The sequence below is a fragment of the Taeniopygia guttata genome, chromosome 3, assembly GCF_048771995.1.
Source record: "Taeniopygia guttata chromosome 3, bTaeGut7.mat, whole genome shotgun sequence".
Lineage (NCBI taxonomy): Eukaryota > Metazoa > Chordata > Aves > Passeriformes > Estrildidae > Taeniopygia > Taeniopygia guttata.
In genome coordinates this window covers 1,477,022-1,495,526 of record NC_133027.1, presented here as the reverse complement: position 1 = coordinate 1,495,526, position 18,505 = coordinate 1,477,022, and the positions used below count along the sequence as shown (strand labels likewise).

General features: G+C 58.9%; 1 protein-coding gene across 8 annotated transcripts in view; it reads right to left on the bottom strand.

Moving 5' to 3' along the window:
- The window catches only part of PTK2B (protein tyrosine kinase 2 beta), a 96,336-nt gene that overhangs the window by 68,145 nt on the left and 9,686 nt on the right, over positions 1-18,505 (bottom strand). For 7 of the 8 annotated variants that reach the window (XM_072926231.1, XM_072926228.1, XM_072926227.1 and 4 more), the window contains 2 exons: positions 4,025-4,335; positions 1,945-2,123 (listed from right to left, as the gene is read on the bottom strand). In XM_072926231.1, the coding sequence (XP_072782332.1) occupies positions 1,945-2,123; positions 4,025-4,291 (446 nt within the window). In that variant the 5' untranslated portion in view covers positions 4,292-4,335. Of the gene's footprint in view, positions 1-1,944; positions 2,124-4,024; positions 4,336-12,085; positions 12,184-18,505 lie in introns of those variants that run through there. The other variant, XM_072926233.1, reaches the window with a different exon arrangement.

The window sequence follows — 18,505 nt, the reverse complement described above, 5'->3', positions numbered from 1 at the left end:
TCCATGTCCCTGTCACCACTGCGGTGACATCCCTGTCTCCCTGTCACCTCCACAGTGACATCTCCATGTCCCTGCCACCACCATGGTGACACCTCCCTGTCCGTGCCACCTCCACAGTGACACCTCCAAGTCCCTGTCACCACCATGGTGACACCTCCATGTCCCTGTCACCTCCTTAGGGACACCTCCATGTCCCTGTCACCTTCATAGCGACATTCCCATGTCCCTGTCACCACCACAGTGACATCTCCATGTCCTTGTCACCTCCTGAGTGACATCCCCCTGTCCTTGTCACCACCTGAGTGACATCTCCATGTCCCTGCCACCACCATGGTGACACCTCCCTGTCCTTGTCACCTCCACAGTGACATCTCCCTGTCCCTGTCATCTCCACAGTGACACCCCCACGCCCCCGTCCCCTCCACCCTTCCCACCGCCGGGACCCTGTGTGGGTGACACGGAGAGCGACCGTGCCACCACCGCCACTGCCACCGCCACCGCCACCGTCAGCATCTCCACCATTGTCACCGCCAATGCCACCACCACCGCCACCGTCACCGTCACCATCTCCACCATCGTCACTGCCACCACCACCACCACCACCACCACCAACACCAATGCCAACGCCACTGTCACCACCACCGCCACCGCCACCGCCACTGCCACTGCCACTGCCACTGCCAATGCCACCACTACCACCACCATCACCACCAACGCCAACACCAACACCAACGCCAACGCCAACGCCATCTCCACCATCGTCACCGCCACCATCTCCACCATCGTCACTGCCTCCACCACCGCCACTGCCACCGTCTCCACCACCGCCACCGCCAATGTCAATGCCAGCACTGACGCCAACGTCACCGTCACCACCACCGCCAACGCCAATGCCAACGCCACCGCCACCGCCACCGCCACCGCCATCTCCACCATTGTCACCGCCACCATCTCCACCATCGTCACTGCCACTGTCACCACCACTGCCACCACTGCCGACACTGCCACTGTCACCATCTCCACCATTGTCACCGCCACCGCCACCACCACTGCCACTGCCACCACTGCCACTGTCACCACCACCCCCACCGCCACCGCCACCGCTGCCACCGCCACCATCTCCACCATCGTCACCACCACCGCCAATGCCACTGCCAACGTCAACGCCAATGCCAACACCAATGTGAATGCCAACGCCAACGCCACCGCCAACGCCACCACTGCCACTGTCACCACCACCACCACCGCCACCGCCACTGCCACTGCCACCGCTGCCACCGCCACCACCACCACCAACGCCACCACCACCATCACCATCATCACCACCACCACCACCACCGCCACCACCACCACTGCCACTGTCACCACCACCATTGCCACCATCTCCACCATTGTCACCGCCAACGCCAACGCCACCGCCACCCCACTGCCACTGCCAACGCCAACGCCAACGCCAACGCCAATGCCAATGCCACCGCCACCGCCATCATCACCGCCACCGCCAATGCCACCGCCAATGTCAATGCCAATTCCAACGCCAACGCCAATGCCACCACCACCGCCACCATCTCCACCATCGTCACCGCCACCACCATCGCCACCGCCGCCAACACCACTGCCACCACCACCACCACCGTAACCGTCAACGCCACTGCCACTGCCACCGCTGCCACCGTCACGGCCACCACCGCCATCACCAACAACACCAACGCCAACGCTGCCATCGCCAACGCCAACGCCACCGTCAACGCCAACGTCGCCACCAATGTCACCGCCACTACCACCGCTGCCACCACCACCACCAGCACCACCACCACCAACGCCAACGCCAACGCCAACGCCAACGCCAATACCACCGCCGCCGTCGCCATCACTGCCATCACCACCACCACTGCCAACGCCACCGTCACCGCCACCGTCACCGTCACCGCGGCGGTGCCCCACCTCCACTCGGCTTCCAGGTGGAGGCACTCGTACTTGTCCTGGACCTCTCCGACGGTCAGGGCGGGGTGCAGCCAGTGCTCCTCGTCCGACTTGACGTGCTTCAGCCGCAGCCCGTAGCACGCGGGCAGCCGCACCTCGGGCCCCATCCGCCCGCTCTGCAGGATGGAGCCGATCACCTCCTGGGGACGGGAACGGCGGGAGGTCGGAACGGGAAACGGGATCTGATCCCATCCCACCCCGGTGTCCAACAGTGAGACAGCGTTTCTGGGGATTCTTTGGGAAAACGGGAATGTGGAGAGATCGGGGTGGGAAACGGGATCTGATCAAATCCTGTCCCAGTGTCTAACGGTGAGACAGAGTTTCCACGGATTCTTTGGGAAAACGGGAATGCGGAGAGGTCGGGGTGGGAAACGGGATCTGATCAAATCCTGTCCCAATGTCTAACGGTGAGACAGTGTTTCCTGGGATTCTTTGGGAAAATGGGAACACTGAGCGCTCGGGGTGGGAAACGGGATCTGATCAAATCCTCTCCCAATGTCTGACAGTGAGACGGTGTTTCCTGGGATTCTTTGGGAAAATGGGAACATGGAACACTCAGGATGGGATGGGAAATGGGATCTGATCCTGTCCCACCCCGGCGTCCAATGGGGAGACAGCGTTTCCGCGGATTCTCTGGGAAAATGGGAATGAGGAACACTCGGGGTGGGAAACGGGATCTGATCCCGTCCCGTCCCAATGTCTAACGGTGAGACAGCGTTTTCTGGGATTCTTTGGGAAAATGGGAATGTGGAGAGATCGGGGTGGGAAACGGGATCTGATTGGTCCTGTCCCACCATCCAACGGTGAGACAGCGTTTCCTGGGATTCTCTGGGAAAACGGGAACGTGGAACACTCGGGATGGGAAACGGGATCTGATCCCATCCCATCCCAGTGTCTAACGGTGAGACAGCGTTTCCTGGAATTCTCTGGAAAAATGGGAATGCGGAGCACTCAGGAGGGGAAACAGGATCTGATCCCGTCCCACCCCATTGTCCAACGGTGAGACAGAGTTTCCTGGGATTCTCTGGGAAAATGGGAACGCTGAGAGGTCGGGATGGGAAATGGGATCTGATCCCATCCTGTCCCACCATCCAATGGTGAGACAGCATTTCCTGGGATTCTTTCGGAAAACGGGAACGCGGAACACTCAGGGTGGGAAACGGGATCTGATCCCATCCCACCGTCCAACGGTGAGACAGCGTTTCTATGGATTCTTTGGGAAAACGGGAATGCGGAGCACTCAGGATGGGAAACAGGATCTGATCCCGTCCCACCCCATTGTTCAACGGTGAGACAGCATTTCCTGGGATTCTTTGGGAAAATGGGAATGCTCGCAGTGGGAAGTGGGATCTGATTGGTCCCACCATGCAATGGTGAGACAGCGTTTCCTGGGATTCTCTGCGAAAATGGGAACGCGGAGCGCTCGGGGGGGGAAATGGGATCTGATCCCATCCCACCGTCCAAAGGTGAGACAGTGTTTCTTTGGATTCTCTGGGAAAATGGGAACGTGGAACACTCAGGGTGGGAAACGGGATCTGATTGGTCCCACCCCATCGTCCAACGGTGAGACAACATTTCCTGGGATTCTCTGGAAATCTTCCCTTTTCCATCCCCGAATTCCATAAAAATCCCTCGGGATGGATCCTGAGTGTCCTCAATCCCAGAATTCCGGAATGGTTTGGGATGGGATCCGTGGATCTCCAATCCCATCCCAGGGACACTTCCCACGATCCTGGGATGATCCAAACCCTCCCTTGGACACTGCCAGGGATCCAGGGATTCTCTGGGAATTCCAGCCCAGCCAGGAATTCCTTCCCCAGACCCCAAAATCCCAAGCTCCCCTTTCCCACTGGGAATTCCATTCCCTGGCTCCTGCCCCTCCAGCCCTTCCCCAAATTCCAGCTCTCCTGGAGCCCCTTGGGGATCGGGAAGCGGCTCCAAGGATTCCCTGGATCCTGATTTCCCAATCCCAAGCCCGGAATTCCCAGTCCCAAGCCCGGAATTCCCAACCCCAGCCCCGATCCCGCCCTTTCCCACCTACCCGGATCTCCGTGGCCACGGAGCACTTGACCAGCTTGAAGTTCTTGCCCAGGTTGAAGCTGTTGCTGTAGAAGCAAACCTTGAGGATCCGCGTCTCCTCCTGCTCCCGATCCTGCTCCCGATCGTGATCCCGATGATCCCGAGGATCCCGAGGATCCCGATGATCCCGAGGATCCGTGTCCGTGGTCCCCGCGGGCTCCGGGGTGCCGGGGAGGCTGCGGGAGGAGCAGCTCCGGGGGCGCGCGGGGGGCTCGGGAACGGCGCTCATCCTCAGCAGAGACGGAGAAACCTCAGGAGCCGAACATCCCTTCCCTGCGGAATAACGGGTCAGGGCGGGGAAAGGGGAAAGGGAAAGGGAAAGGGAAAAGGGGGGAAAGGGGGGAAAGGGGAAAGGGGGAAATGGGGGAAAGGGCGGAAAAGGGGGGGGAAGGAAATAGAGAAAAAGGGAAAGGGGGAAAAGGGCAGAAAAGGGGGGAAAAAAGGAAATGGGAAAAAGGGAAGGGGGAAAAGGGAAAAGGGAAAAGGGAAAAGGGAAAAGGGAAAGGGAAAGGGAAAGGGAAAGGGAAAGGGAAAGGGAAAGGGAAAGGGGAAATGGAAAAGGGGAAAAGGAGGAAAAAGGGGGAAAAAAGGAAAGGGGAAAAAGGGAAAGGGGAAAGGGGAAAAAAGGGAAAAAGGGGAAAGGGAAAGGGGGAAAAGGAGGGAAAGGGGAAAAGGGGGAAAACGGGGAAAAGGGGGAAAAGGGGGGAAAAAGGAAAGGGGAAAAGGGAAAGGGGGAAAAGGGAAAATGGAAAAGAAAAGGGGAAAGGGGAAATGGGGAAAAAGGAGGAAAAGGGGGGAAAGGGGGAAAAGGGGGAAAAGGAGAAAAGGGGAATGGGGAAAAGGGGGAAAGGGGAAAAAGGGGGAAAAGGGGAAAGGGAAAGGGGGAAAAGGGGGGGAAAAGGAAAGGGGGAAAGGGGAGAAAGGGGGAAAAGGGGGAAAAGGGGGAAAAGGGGGGAAGGGGGAAAAGGGGGAAAAGGGGGAAAAGGGGGGAAAAAAGGAGAGGGGGAAAAGGGAAAAGGAGGAAAAGGGGGGAAAGGGGGAAAGGGGGGGAAGGAGGAAAAAAAGGAAAGGAGGAAAAGGGGGAAAAGGGGGGAAAGGGGGGAAGGGGGAAAAGGAGGAAAAGGTGGGAAAGGTGGAAAAAGGGGGGGAAAAAAAGGAAAGGGGAAAAGGGGAAAGGGAAAAAGGAGGAAACGGGGAAAGGAGGAATAAGTGAGAGAAAAGGGGGAAATGGGGGAAAGGAGGACAAAGAAAGAAAAGGGAAAAACGGAATGTGACAAAGGATGTCCCCACCAGGCCCAGAGCGATGCCCGTGTCCTTGTCACCTCCTGAGGGACATCTCTGTGCCCCCAGCACCTCCTGAGGGACATCCCCGTGTCCTTGTCACCTCCTGAGGGACATCTCCATGTCCTTGTCACCTCCTGAGGGACATCCCCGTGTCCCTGTCACCTCCTGAGGGACACCTCCGTGTCCCTGTCACCTCCATGGTGACATCTCCATGTCCTTGTCACCTCCTGAGGGACATCCACGTGTCCTTGTCACCTCCAGGGTGGCACCTCCATGTCCCCAACACCTTCACGGTGACATCTCCGTGTCCCTGTCACCATCATGGTGACATCTCATGTCCCTGTCACCTCACCAGGGACAATTCCACATCCCTGTCACCTCCATGGTGACACCTCCATGTCCCTGTCACTTCCATGGTGACATCTCCATGTCCTTGTCACCTCCTGAGGGACATCCCCGTGTCCCCAGCACCTCCTGAGGGACATCCCCGTGTCCTTGTCACCTCCATGGTGACATCTCCATATCCCTGTCACCTCCTGAGGGACATCCCCATGTCCCCAGCACCTCCTGAGGGACATCCCCATGTCCCTGTAACCTCCACAGTGACATCTCCATGTCCTTGTCACCTCCATGGTGACATCTCCATGTCACTGTCACCTCCTGAGGGACATCTCTGTGTCCTTGTCACCTCCACAGTGACATCTCCATGTCCCTGTCACCTCCATGGTGACATCTCCATGTCCCTGTCACCTCCAGGGTGTCCCCACCCCCACCTCAACTCTGCCCCATTTTCTGTGGGGACAAAAACCCCCAAAAATCCCAAACCCGACAAAAATTTCTCCGGAGCCAAAGGTGGCACAGCTGCGATCCCCCTTCCCAAAAAAAAACCTGGGATGAGGCCCAAAAATATCCCAAATTTTGGGATCCAAAGGAATCTCAAATTCTGATAATCCCGAGGATTTTTGGTCTCAGAAAAATCCTGGGATGCAAAAATATCCCAAATTTTGAGTTCCAAGAGGATCCCAAATTCTGATAATCCCGAGGATTTTTGGTCCCAGAAAAACCCTGGGATGCAAAAATATCCCAAATTTTAGGATCCAAGGGGATCCCAAATTCTGATAATCCCAAGGTTTTTGGTCCCAGAAAAACCCTGGGATGAGGCTCTGGGACCATCCAAAGGGATCCCAAATTTTGGGATCCAAAGGGATCCCAAATCTTTCTAAAGGGATCCAAAGGGGATATTCCCGAGGATTTTTGACCCCTGAAAATCCCTGGGGTGAGGCCCAAAAATATCCCAAATTTTGGGATCCAAAGGAATCTCAAATTCTGATAATTCCGAGGATTTTTGGTCCCAGAAAAACCCTGGGGTGAGGCCCAAAAGGATCCTAAATTTTGGGATCCAAGAGGATCCCAAATCCTTCTAATCCCGAGGATTTTTGTTCCCAGAAAAACCCTGGGATAAGGCCCAAAAATATCCCAAATTTTGGGATCCAAAGGGATCCCAAATCCCACTATTCCCAAGGTTTTTGGTCCCAGAAAAACCCTGGGATGAGCCTCTGGGACCATCCAAAGGGATCCCAAATTTTGGGATCCAAAGGGATCCCAAATCCTACTAAAGGGATCCAAAGGGGATATTCCCGAGGATTTTTGGTCCCAGAAAAACCCTGGGATGCAAAAATATCCCAAATTTTGGGATCCAAAGGGATCCCAAATCCTGCTAAAGGGATTCAAAGGGGATATTCCTGAGGATTTTGGTCCCAGAAAAATCCTGGGATGAGGCCCAAAAATATCCCACATTTTGGGATCCAAAGGAATCCCAAATCCTCCTAAGGGATCCAAAGGGATCCCAAATCCTGCTAAGGGATCTAAAGGGATCCCAAATCCTGCTATTCCCGAGGATTTTTGGTCCCAGAAAAACCCTGGGATGAGGCTCTGGCACCACCCAAAGGGATCCCAAATTTTGGGATCCAAAGGAATCCCAAATCCTGCTAAAGGGATCCAAAGGGGATATTCCCGAGGATTTTTGGTCCCAGAAAAACCCTGGGATGAGGCCCAAAAAGATCCCAAATTTTGGGATCCAAAGGGATCCCAAATCCTGCTAATCCGGAGGATTTGGGATTCAAGGGATTGCCCTGGGTTGGATTTCGCGGCCCTCAGCTCTGGAATGTGGAATTCCGCGCCTGGAATTCCGCATCCGGTGCCCGGAGCCTCTGGAATGTGGAATTCCGCATCCGGCGGCTCCTGGATCCCAGCCCGGAGGAGCTCCGGTTGATGATTAAACCTCCAGGAGCCGCCAGGAACCGGAATGGGAGAGCCGGGAATGTTCCCCTGGATCAGGGAATATCCAGGGAATCCTTGGAGCCGCTTCCCAATCCCAAAGGGGCTCCAGGAGAGCTGGAATTTGGGGAAGGGCTGGAGGGGCAGGAGCCAGGGAATGGAATTCCCAGTGGGAAAGGGGAGCTTGGGATTTTGGGATCTGGGGCAGGAATTCCCGGCTGGGCTGGAATTCCCAGAGAATCCCTGGGAATGTCCAAGGGTGGGTTTGGATCACCCCGGGATGGTGGGAAGCGTCTCTGGGATGGGATTGGAGCTCCATGGATTCCATCCCAAACCATTCCGGGATTCTGGGATCGAGGACGTTCAGGATCCATCCTGAGGAGTTTTTATGGAATTCGGGGATGGAAAATTCCTGAATTCCCAGTGAAGCCCCTGGATCCCGAAATTCCTTCTCCAGGAGGAATCGGGATGGGGATGGATCCAATGCCAGGCTGGGAGAGCCGGGAATGTTCCCCTGGATCAGGGAAGGAATGGAATTCCCAGTGGGAAAGAGGAGCTTGGGATTTTGGGATCTTGGGAAGGAATTCCGGCTGGGCTGGAATTCCCAGAGAATCCCTGGGAATAGCCAAGGAAAGGTGGGATCACCCTGGGATCGGGATTGGAATGGGATGGGATTGGAGCTCCATGGATCCCATCCCAAACCATTCCGGGATTCTGGGATCGAGGACACTCAGGATCCATCCCGAGGGATTTTTATGGAATTCAGGGATGGAAAAGTCCTGAATTCCCAGTAAGGGAAAAACCCAGTGGGGATTTTGGGCAGTTTTTTGGGGGTTTTTTTGGGGGTTTTTGCAGTTTTGGGTTTTGTTTCTTTGTCTGTTTTTAGTTATTTGGGGGTTTTGGGGTTTTTTTGTTTTTTTGTGGGTTTTTTGGAGGTTCTTCAGGGTTTTTTTGTGGTTCTTTGTGGTTTTTTGTGGTTCTTTCTGGTTTTTTGGGTGTTCTTTGGGATTTTTTGGGGTTCTTTGGGGAATTTTTTGGGGGTTTTTTTTGGAGGTTTTTTTGTGTTCTTTGGGGTTTTGGATGGGTTCTTTTGGGGGTTTTTGGGGTTTTTTTTTGGGTTTTGTTTTGTTTTGTTTTTTGGGGAGTTTTTGGGCATTTTTGGGGGGTTTTGTTTTGTTTTGTTTTGGGTTTTTTTTTGGGTTCTTGAGGGTTCTCGGGTGTTTCTGGGGCTCTTTGGGGTTTTTTGTTCTCTCCACCCCCGGAAGCCGAATCCTTTGCACAACCCGCGGGTGACACTCGGGCGTGTCCCCTCCCCGTGGGGACACCTCCCCCACCGCGTCCCAAAAAACCCAGCACGGCTTCGGGAATTCCCAGGGAATTCCAGGTGGGAACGACCCCAAATCCCGCCCGGGGATGATTTTTAGGGAATGGGGGACAAAAATATTCAATTTATGGGCTCTTTTTTCCTTTTCTCCCCCACTTTTCCCTCATTCCCAGCCCCATTCCAGGTGGGAATGACCCCAAATCCCACCTGGGGATGATTTTTAGGGAATGGGGGACAAAAAGATTCCATTTATGGGTTGATTTTTCCTTTTTTTCCCACTTTTCCCTCATTTCCAGCCCCATTCCAGGTGGGAATGACCACAGATCCCTCCCAAGGATGATTTTTAGGGATTGTGGGACAAAAATATTCCATTTATGGGTTGATTTTTCTTTTTTTTCCCACTTTTCCCTCATTCCCAGGGAATTCCAGGTGGGAATGACCCCAAATCCAGGGACACCAAGGGACACCCAGGGACATCCAGGGACACTCAGGGACACCCAGGGACATCCAGGGACACCCAGGGACACCCAGGGACACCCAGGGACACCCAGGGACATCCAGGGACACCCAGGGACACCCAGGGACACTCAGGGACATCCAGGGACACCCAGGGACACTCAGGGACATCGAGGGACACCGAGGGACATCCAGGGACACTCACGGACATCCAGGGACAGCCAGGGACATCAAGGGACACCGAGAGACACCCAGGGACATCCAGGGACACCCAGGGACACCCAGGGACACCCAGGGACATCCAGGGACATCCAGGGACACCGAGGGACATCGAGGGACAGCCAGAGACACCCAGGGACAGCCAGGGACACCCAGGGACATCCAGGGACACCCAGGGACACCCAGGGACATCCAGGGACATCCAGGGACACCCGGGGACACCCAGGGGACACCCAGGGACATCCAGGGACACCCAGGGACACCGAGGGACACCCAGGGACACCCAGGGACATCCAGGGACACCCGGGGACACCCAGGGACACCGAGGGACACCCAGGGACACCGAGGGACACCCAAGAACACCGAGGGACACCCAGGGACATCGAGGGACATCCAGGGACACCCAGGGACACCGAGGGACACCCAGGGACATCCAGGGACACCCAGGGACACCCAGGGACACCCAGGGACACCCAGGGACATCCAGGGACACCCAGGGACACCCAGGGACACTCAGGGACATCCAGGGACACCCAGGGACACTCAGGGACATCGAGGGACACCGAGGGACATCCAGGGACACTCACGGACATCCAGGGACAGCCAGGGACATCAAGGGACACCGAGAGACACCCAGGGACATCCAGGGACACCCAGGGACACCCAGGGACACCGAGGGACATCCAGGGACACCGAGGGACATCGAGGGACAGCCAGAGACACCCAGGGACAGCCAGGGACACCCAGGGACATCCAGGGACACCCAGGGACACCCAGGGACATCCAGGGACATCCAGGGACACCCGGGGACACCCAGGGGACACCCAGGGACATCCAGGGACACCCAGGGACACCGAGGGACACCCAGGGACACCCAGGGACATCCAGGGACACCCGGGGACACCCAGGGACACCGAGGGACACCCAGGGACACCGAGGGACACCCAAGAACACCGAGGGACACCCAGGGACATCGAGGGACATCCAGGGACACCCAGGGACACCGAGGGACACCCAGGGACATCGAGGGACATCCAGGGACATCCAGGGACACCCAGGGACACCCAGGGACACCGAGGGACACCCAAGAACACCCAGGGACACCCAGGGACACCCAGGGACACCCAGGGACACCCAGGGACATCCAGAGACAGCCAGGGACACCGAGGGACATCCAGGGACATCCAGGGACATCCAGGGACACCCAGGGACACCCAGGGACACCGAGGGACACCCAGGGACATCCAGGGACACCCAGGGACACCCGGGGACACCCGGGGACACCCAGGGACATCCAGGGACACCCAGGGACACCCAGGGACACCCAGGGACACCCAGGGACATCCAGGGACACCCGGGGACACCCAGGGACACCCAGGGACATCCAGGGACACCCAGGGACACCCAGGGACATCCAGGGACATCCAGGGACACCCAGGGACACCCAGGGACATCCAGGGACATCCAGAGACACCGAGGGACACCCAGGGACACCCAGGGACATCCAGGGACACCCAAGGACACCGAGGGACACCCAGGGACATCCAGGGACACCCAAGGACACCGAGGGACACCCAGGGACATCCAGGGACACCCAAGGACACCGAGGGACACCCAGGGACACCCAGGGACATCCAGGGACACCCAAGGACACCGAGGGACACCCAGGGACATCCAGGGACACCCAAGGACACCGAGGGACACCCAGGGACATCCAGGGACACCCAAGGACACCGAGGGACACCCAGGGACATCCAGGGACACCCAAGGACACCGAGGGACACCCAGGGACACCCAGGGACACCGAGGGACATCAATGTCCCCTCAAACCCCAAAAGCCACACGAGGGACAATCCCCACCCCACCCCCCCCCCTCCATCCACACCTTCCCATCCCAAATTCTCCCACCTTTCCCAAACCCTCCCTGGTGACATCCCGACCCCCCCACTTTTGTCACCAGTGTCACCTCCCCCCCGCCTCGGCGACACAACCCCGCGCTCCCCGTGACGCAACCGCGGGGACACGGAGGAAACGAAACCGCTGCCGCCACCCTGCCCCCCACCCCGTGTCCCCGCGTGTCCCCTCGTGTCCCCTCGTGTCCCCGCGTGTTCCCCGGTGCCACCACCCCGGCCTCGCCTCCTCCCCACGGCCACACCGGGAAAGTCCCCGCGGTGTCCCCGGGGCCACCTCCGCGCACCAGGAAGTCGCCCCGGTGGCCGGCGGGGCTCGCCCGGTGTCGCCGAGCCCAGCGCCACACCGGGTGGTGGCACCGCGGTGACAACCCCGAGGTGTCCCCGTCCCCCGTCCCCCGCCGGGATTCCCGGTGGGAATTGTCCGGGATGAGTTTTGGCGGGATCCGCCCTCCGCCAGGTGAGCGGGGCGGGGCCGGTCCCGGTGGGATTCCCGGTGGGATGGGAATTCCCGGTGGGATTCCCGGTGGGATTCCCGGGATGGGGATCTTACCGAGGGGTCGCGCTCGGCGGCCGCTGCCCCGCGGTGGCCCCGGGGTGGCCCCGGTGTCGCCGCTGTCGCCGCTGTCCCCGCGCCGGTGGCGCTTCCTGCTCTGACTGACACGGGTGCGCAGAGGGACCCGCGGCGGCGCCCGGCACCGGAACCGGCACCGGCACCCGGTACCGGCACACGGAACCCGGCACAGCACCCGGTACCTGGACCCGGCACCTGGCACAGGAGCCGGTACCGGGACCCGGTACCGACACCCGGCACAGGAGCCGGTACCGGGATCCAAAACTCAGTACTCAGCACCGGGACCCGGTACCGGCACCCGGCACAGGAGCCGGTACCGGGACCCAAAACACAGCACCCAGCACAGGGACACGGTACCGGCACCCGGCACCTGGCACAGGAGCCGGTACCGGGACCCAAAACTCAGCCGGTACCGGGACCCGAAACAGTACTCAGCACCGGCACCCGGTACCGCGACCCAGCACCCGGTACTGGGACCCGGCACCCGGCACAGGAGCCGGTACCGGGACCCAAAACTCAGTACCCAGCAGCGGGACCCGGTACCGGGACCCAAAACACAGTACTCAGCACCGGCACCCGGCACCGGAACCGGCACAGCACCCGGCACCGGGACTGGCACAGCAACCGGTACCGGCACCGGCACCCGGTACCGGGACCCGGCACCCGACAAAGGAACCGGTACTGGGACCCGAAACACAGTACTCAGCACCGGCACCCGGCACAGGAGCCGGTACCGGGACCCAAAACAGTACTCAGCACCGGGACCCGGTACCGGGACCCAAAACACAGCACCCAGCACCGGGACCCGGTACCGGGACCCGGCACAGGAGCCGGTACCGGGACCCAGAACACAGTACTCAGCACCAGGACACGGTACCGGGACCCGGCACCCGGCACAGGAGCCGGTACCGGGACCCAAAACAAAGTTCCCAGCACCGGGACCCAGCACCGGGACCCAAAACACAGTACTCAGCACCGGCACCCGGTACCGGTACTCGGCACCCGGCACAGGAGCCGGCACCGGGACCCAAAACACAGCACGCAGCACTGGGACCCGGGACCCGCAGCGGCACCGGGCACCGGCACCCGGTACCGGGACCCGGCACACGGCACAGGAGCCGGTACTGGGACCCAAAACACAGCACCCGGCACCGGGACCCGGCACCGGGACCCAAAACACAGCACGCAGCACCGGCACCTGGTACCGGGACCCAAAACTCAGTACTCAGCACCGGCACCCAGTACCGGGACCCAAAACACAGCACCCAGCACCGGGACCTGGCACCCAGCACAGGAACCGGTACCGGGACCCAAAACTCAGTACTCAGCACCGGGACCCGGTACCGGGACTGGAACTGAGACCCAGAACATGGCACCCGGCACCGGCACCGGAATTCAGAACACGGCAACCGGCACCAGGACCGGCACCGGCATCGGGACCGGGACTGGGATCCAGAAAATGGCACCCGGTACAGGAGCCGGTACCGGGACCCAAAACACAGCACCCAGCACCGGCACCCGGTACCAGGACCCAAAACACAGTACCCAGCACCGGGACCAGCATCGGGACTGGCACCGGGATTCAGAACATGGCACCCGGTACAGGAACCGGTACCGGGACCCAAAACACAGCACCCGGTACCGGCACCTGGTATCGGCACCAGCACCGGCATCCAGAACACGGCACCCGGAACCGGCACCGGGACCGGCACCAGTACCGGGACCTGGCACCCAGCACAGGAACCGGTACCGGGACCCAAAACACAGCACCGGAACCGGCACCAGCACCAGATCCAGAACACAGCACCCAGCACAGAACTGGCACCGGGACCCAAAACGCAGCACCCAGCACCAGAATCGGCACCGGGACCCAGAACCGGCACCGGGATCCAGAACACAGCACCCGGCACAGGAACCGGCACCGAGACCCAAAACCCAGCACCCAGAACCGGAACCAGCACCGAGACTAGAACGGAGACCCAAAACCCAGCACCCAGCACCAGAATTGGCACCGGGACCCAGAACCGGTACCGGGATCCAGAACACAGCACCCGGCACAGGAACCAGCACCGGGATCCAGATCCCGGTGGATCCAGCACTGGAACAGGCACCGGCACCGGGATCCAGAACCCAGAACCTGACAGTGGCACCAGAACCGAGACTGCCACGGGGACCCAAAACCCAGCACCCAGCACCGGAACCGGCACCAGGACCTGGCACCTGACACTGGAACTGAGACCCAGAACCCAGCACCCGGAACCGGAACCGGCACCGGGATCCAGGACATAGGACACAGCACAGGAACCGGCGCCGAGACCCAAAACCCAGCACCCAGCACCAGAACCGGCACCGGGACCCAGCACCAGTACCGGGATCCAGGACATAGGACACGCACAGGAACCGGCACCGGGACCCAAAACCCAACACCAGAACCAGCACCAGGATCCGGAGCCCAACACCCGACAGCGGCACCGGCACCAGGACCTGGCACCCAACAGGGACACTGGGACCAGAACCAGAACTCAGCACCTGACAGAGGCACCGGCACCGGAACCGGCACCAGGACCCAGAACCCAACGCTGGCACTGGGACCAGAACCAGAACCAGCACCTGACGGAGGCACCGGCACCGGAACCGGCACCGGGACCCAGAACCCAACGCTGGCACTGGAACCAGCACCCAACAGAGGAACCGGGACCAGAACCGGCACTGAGACCAGCACCCAACGCTGGCACCCAGAACCGGAACCGGCACCGAGACTAGAACGGAGACCCAAAACCCAGCACCCAGCACTAGAACCGGCACCGGGACCAGCACCTGACACTGGAACTGAGACCCAGAACCCAGAACCGGAACCGGGACCCAGCACCAGTACCGGGACCGGGATCCAGGACATAGGACACGGCACAGGAACCGGCACCGGGACCGAAAACACAGCACCCAGCACCGGAACCGGGACCAGCACCCGACACTGGAACTGAGACCCAGCACCCAGCACCCACCACCGGCACCGGGACCCGGCACCAGCACCGACACCGGGATCCAGGACATAGGACACAGCACAGGAACCGGCACCGGGACCCAAAACCCAGCACCCAGAACCGGCACTGGGACCCGGCACCGGCACAGGGACCAGCACCGGGATCCGGAGCCCAGCACCCGACAGTGGCACCGGCACCAGGACCTGGCACCCAACAGGGACACTGGGACCAGAACCAGAACCAGCACCTGACGGAGGCACCAGTGCCGGAACCGGCACCGGGACCCAGAACCCAACAATGGCACCAGAACCGGAACCAGCAGCCAACAACGACACTGGGACAAGGACCCAGAACCGGGAGTGACACCCAGCACCCGGAACCGGCACCAGGTCCCAAACACCCGCGTTGAAGCTGGTACCGGCACCCAGAACCCAAAACCGGTGTTGGGACCAGAACCGGGACCAGAACCGGGACCAGCACTGGGATCCAGGACCCAGCACTGAACACTCGGCACCCAACACCAGCCCCGGAACCAGAACCAGCCCTGGGAGCAGCACCAGGACCAGAATCGGGACCAGAACCAGGACCCAGCACTGAACACTCAGCACCCAACACCAGCCCCGGAACCAGAACCAGAACCCAGGATCAGAACCAGGACCAGAACCAGGACCCAACACTGAACACTTGGCACCCAACACCAACCCCGGAACCAGAACCAGAACCCAGGACCAGAACCAGGACCAAGAACCGGGACCCAGCACCCAACACCAGTATCGGGACCAGAACCAGAACCCAGCACCCAACACTGGTATCGGGACCAGAACCAGAACCAGAACTCAGCACTGAACACTGGTATCGGGACCAGAACCAGGACGAAGAACCGGGACCCAGCACTCAAGACCGGTATCAGGACAAGAACCGGGACCCAGCACCCAACACTGGTATTGGGACCAGAACCAGAACCCAGCACCCAACACCGGTATCGGGACCAGAACCAGAACCAGAACCCAGCACTGAACACTGGTATCGGGACCAGAACCAGGACCAAGAACCGGGACCCCACACCCAACACTGGTATCGGGACCAGAACCAGGACCAAGAACCAGAACCCAGCACCCAACACCGGTATCGGGACCAGAACCGGGACCCAGCACCCAACACCAGTATCGGGACCAGAACCGGGACCCAGCACCCAACACTGGTATCAGGACCAGAACCAGGACCAAGAACCAGGACCCAGCACCCAACACCAGTATCGGGACAAGAACCAGAACCAGAACCCAGCACCCAACACCAGTATCGGGACCAGAACCTGGACCAAGAACCAGGACCCAGCACCCAACACTGGTATCGGGACCAGAACCAGGACCAAGAACCAGGACCCAGCATTCGAGACCAGTATCGGGACCAGAACCAGGACCCAGCACCCGACACCAGTATCGGGACCAGAACCAGGACCAGAACCAGGACCCAGCACCCAACACTGGTATCGGGACCAGAACCTGGACCAGAACCAGGACCCAGCACCTGACACCAGTATCAGGACCAGAACCAGGACCCAGCACCGGTATTGGAACCAAAACCAGGACCAGAAGCAGGATCCAGCACTCAACTCCTCCTTGAGAAGGAATTTTGGGATCCAGGGGCTTCACTGGGAATTTGGGACTCCAGGAAGGGTCTTCCTTCCCTTTTCCATCCCCAAATTCCATAAAAATCCCTCAGGATGGATCCTGAGCATCCTTGATCCCAGAATCCCGGAATGGTTTGGGATGGGATCCATGGACCTCCAATCCCATCCCAGGGACACTTCCCATGATCCCGGGGTGATCCAAATCCACCCTTGGATATTCCCAGGGATTCTCTGGGAATTCCAGCCCAGCCGGGAATTCCTGCCCAAATCCCAAACTCCCAAGCTCCCCTTTCCCACTGGGAATTCCATTCCCTGGCTCCTGCCCCTCCAGCCCTTCCCCAAATTCCAGCTCTCCTGGAGCCCCTTTGGGATCGGGAAGCGGCTCCAAGGATTCCCTGGATCCTTCCCTGATCCAGGGGAACATTCCCGGCTCTCCCAGCCTGGCAGTGGATCCATCCCCTTCCCCCTTCTCCTAAGGGATCCCAAAATTCTTTCTCATTCCAAGGAAGTCCCCAAGGCAGCTGAAAGCATTCCCAGGATTTCCTGGATCCCGTTCAATTCCCGCCCATGGTGCTGTGGGGTTATTCCCCACTCCCGGCTGTTATTCCACCTTTTCCAGAGTGGGAAAACATCGGAGTGGGTGGGGTTGGGAGCAGGGCTGGGCAGAGACTCAGGTCCCAACTTCCCAAATTCTCAAATCACAACTTCCCTGGATCCCACCTTCAACTTCCCTGGATCCCACTGCTTCCCACATCCCAACTTCCCGGTATCCCACGCCTTCCCACATTCCATCACCACCTGCTTCCCATTTTCCCTGAATCCCATCTCCTCTGCTTCCCATTTTCCCTGTATCCCGTTTTCCCAGTTTCCCATTTCCACCTGTATCCCGTTTTCCCAGTTTCCTATCTTCTGCTGTATCCCAGCTCCCCGATTTTCCATGCATCCCATTTTTCCCTGCTTCCCATTTTCCCAATTTCCCACCTCCCCCTGTATGTATCCCATTTTCCCTGCATCCCATTCCCACTTGTATCCCATTTTCCCTCTTTCCCATCTCACTTGCATCCCATTTTCCCATATTCCCATTTCCCTGTATCCTGTTTTCCCTGTTTCCCATCTCATTTGCATCCCATTTTCCCTGCATCCCATCTCTCTTGTATCCCATTTTCCCATGTATCCCATTTTCCCTGCATCTCATTTTCCCTGTTTCCCATTTCACTTACATCCCCTTTTCCCATATTCCTGTTTTCCCTGCATCCCATTTTTCCCTGTATCCCATCTCCTCCAGCTTCCCACTTTTCCCTCCATCCCATTTTCCCTGAATCCCATCTCACTTGCATCCCATTTTCCCTCTTTCCCATCTCATCTGCTTCCCATTTTCCCAATTTCCCACCTCCCCCTGCATCCAATTTTTCCACATTTCCAATTGCCTCTTTCATCCCATTTTCCCTGCTCCCATCTCTCCCATTTTCCCATTTCCACCTGCATCCCATTTTCCCTGAATCCCATCTCCTCTGCTTCCCATTTTCCCAATTTCCCACCTCCCCCTGTATCCCATTTTCCCTGCATCCCATTCCCACTTGTATCCCATTTTCCCTCTTTCCCATCTCACTTGAATCCCATTTTCCCTCATTCCCATTTTTCCCTGGATCCCATCTCCTCCTGCTTCCCATTTTCCCATTTTCCCATTTTCCTGCATCCCATCTGCTCCAGCTCCCCACTTTCCCTCCATCCCATTTTCCACCTCCCCCTGTATCCCATTTTTCCATGTTTCTGACCTCCTCCTGCATG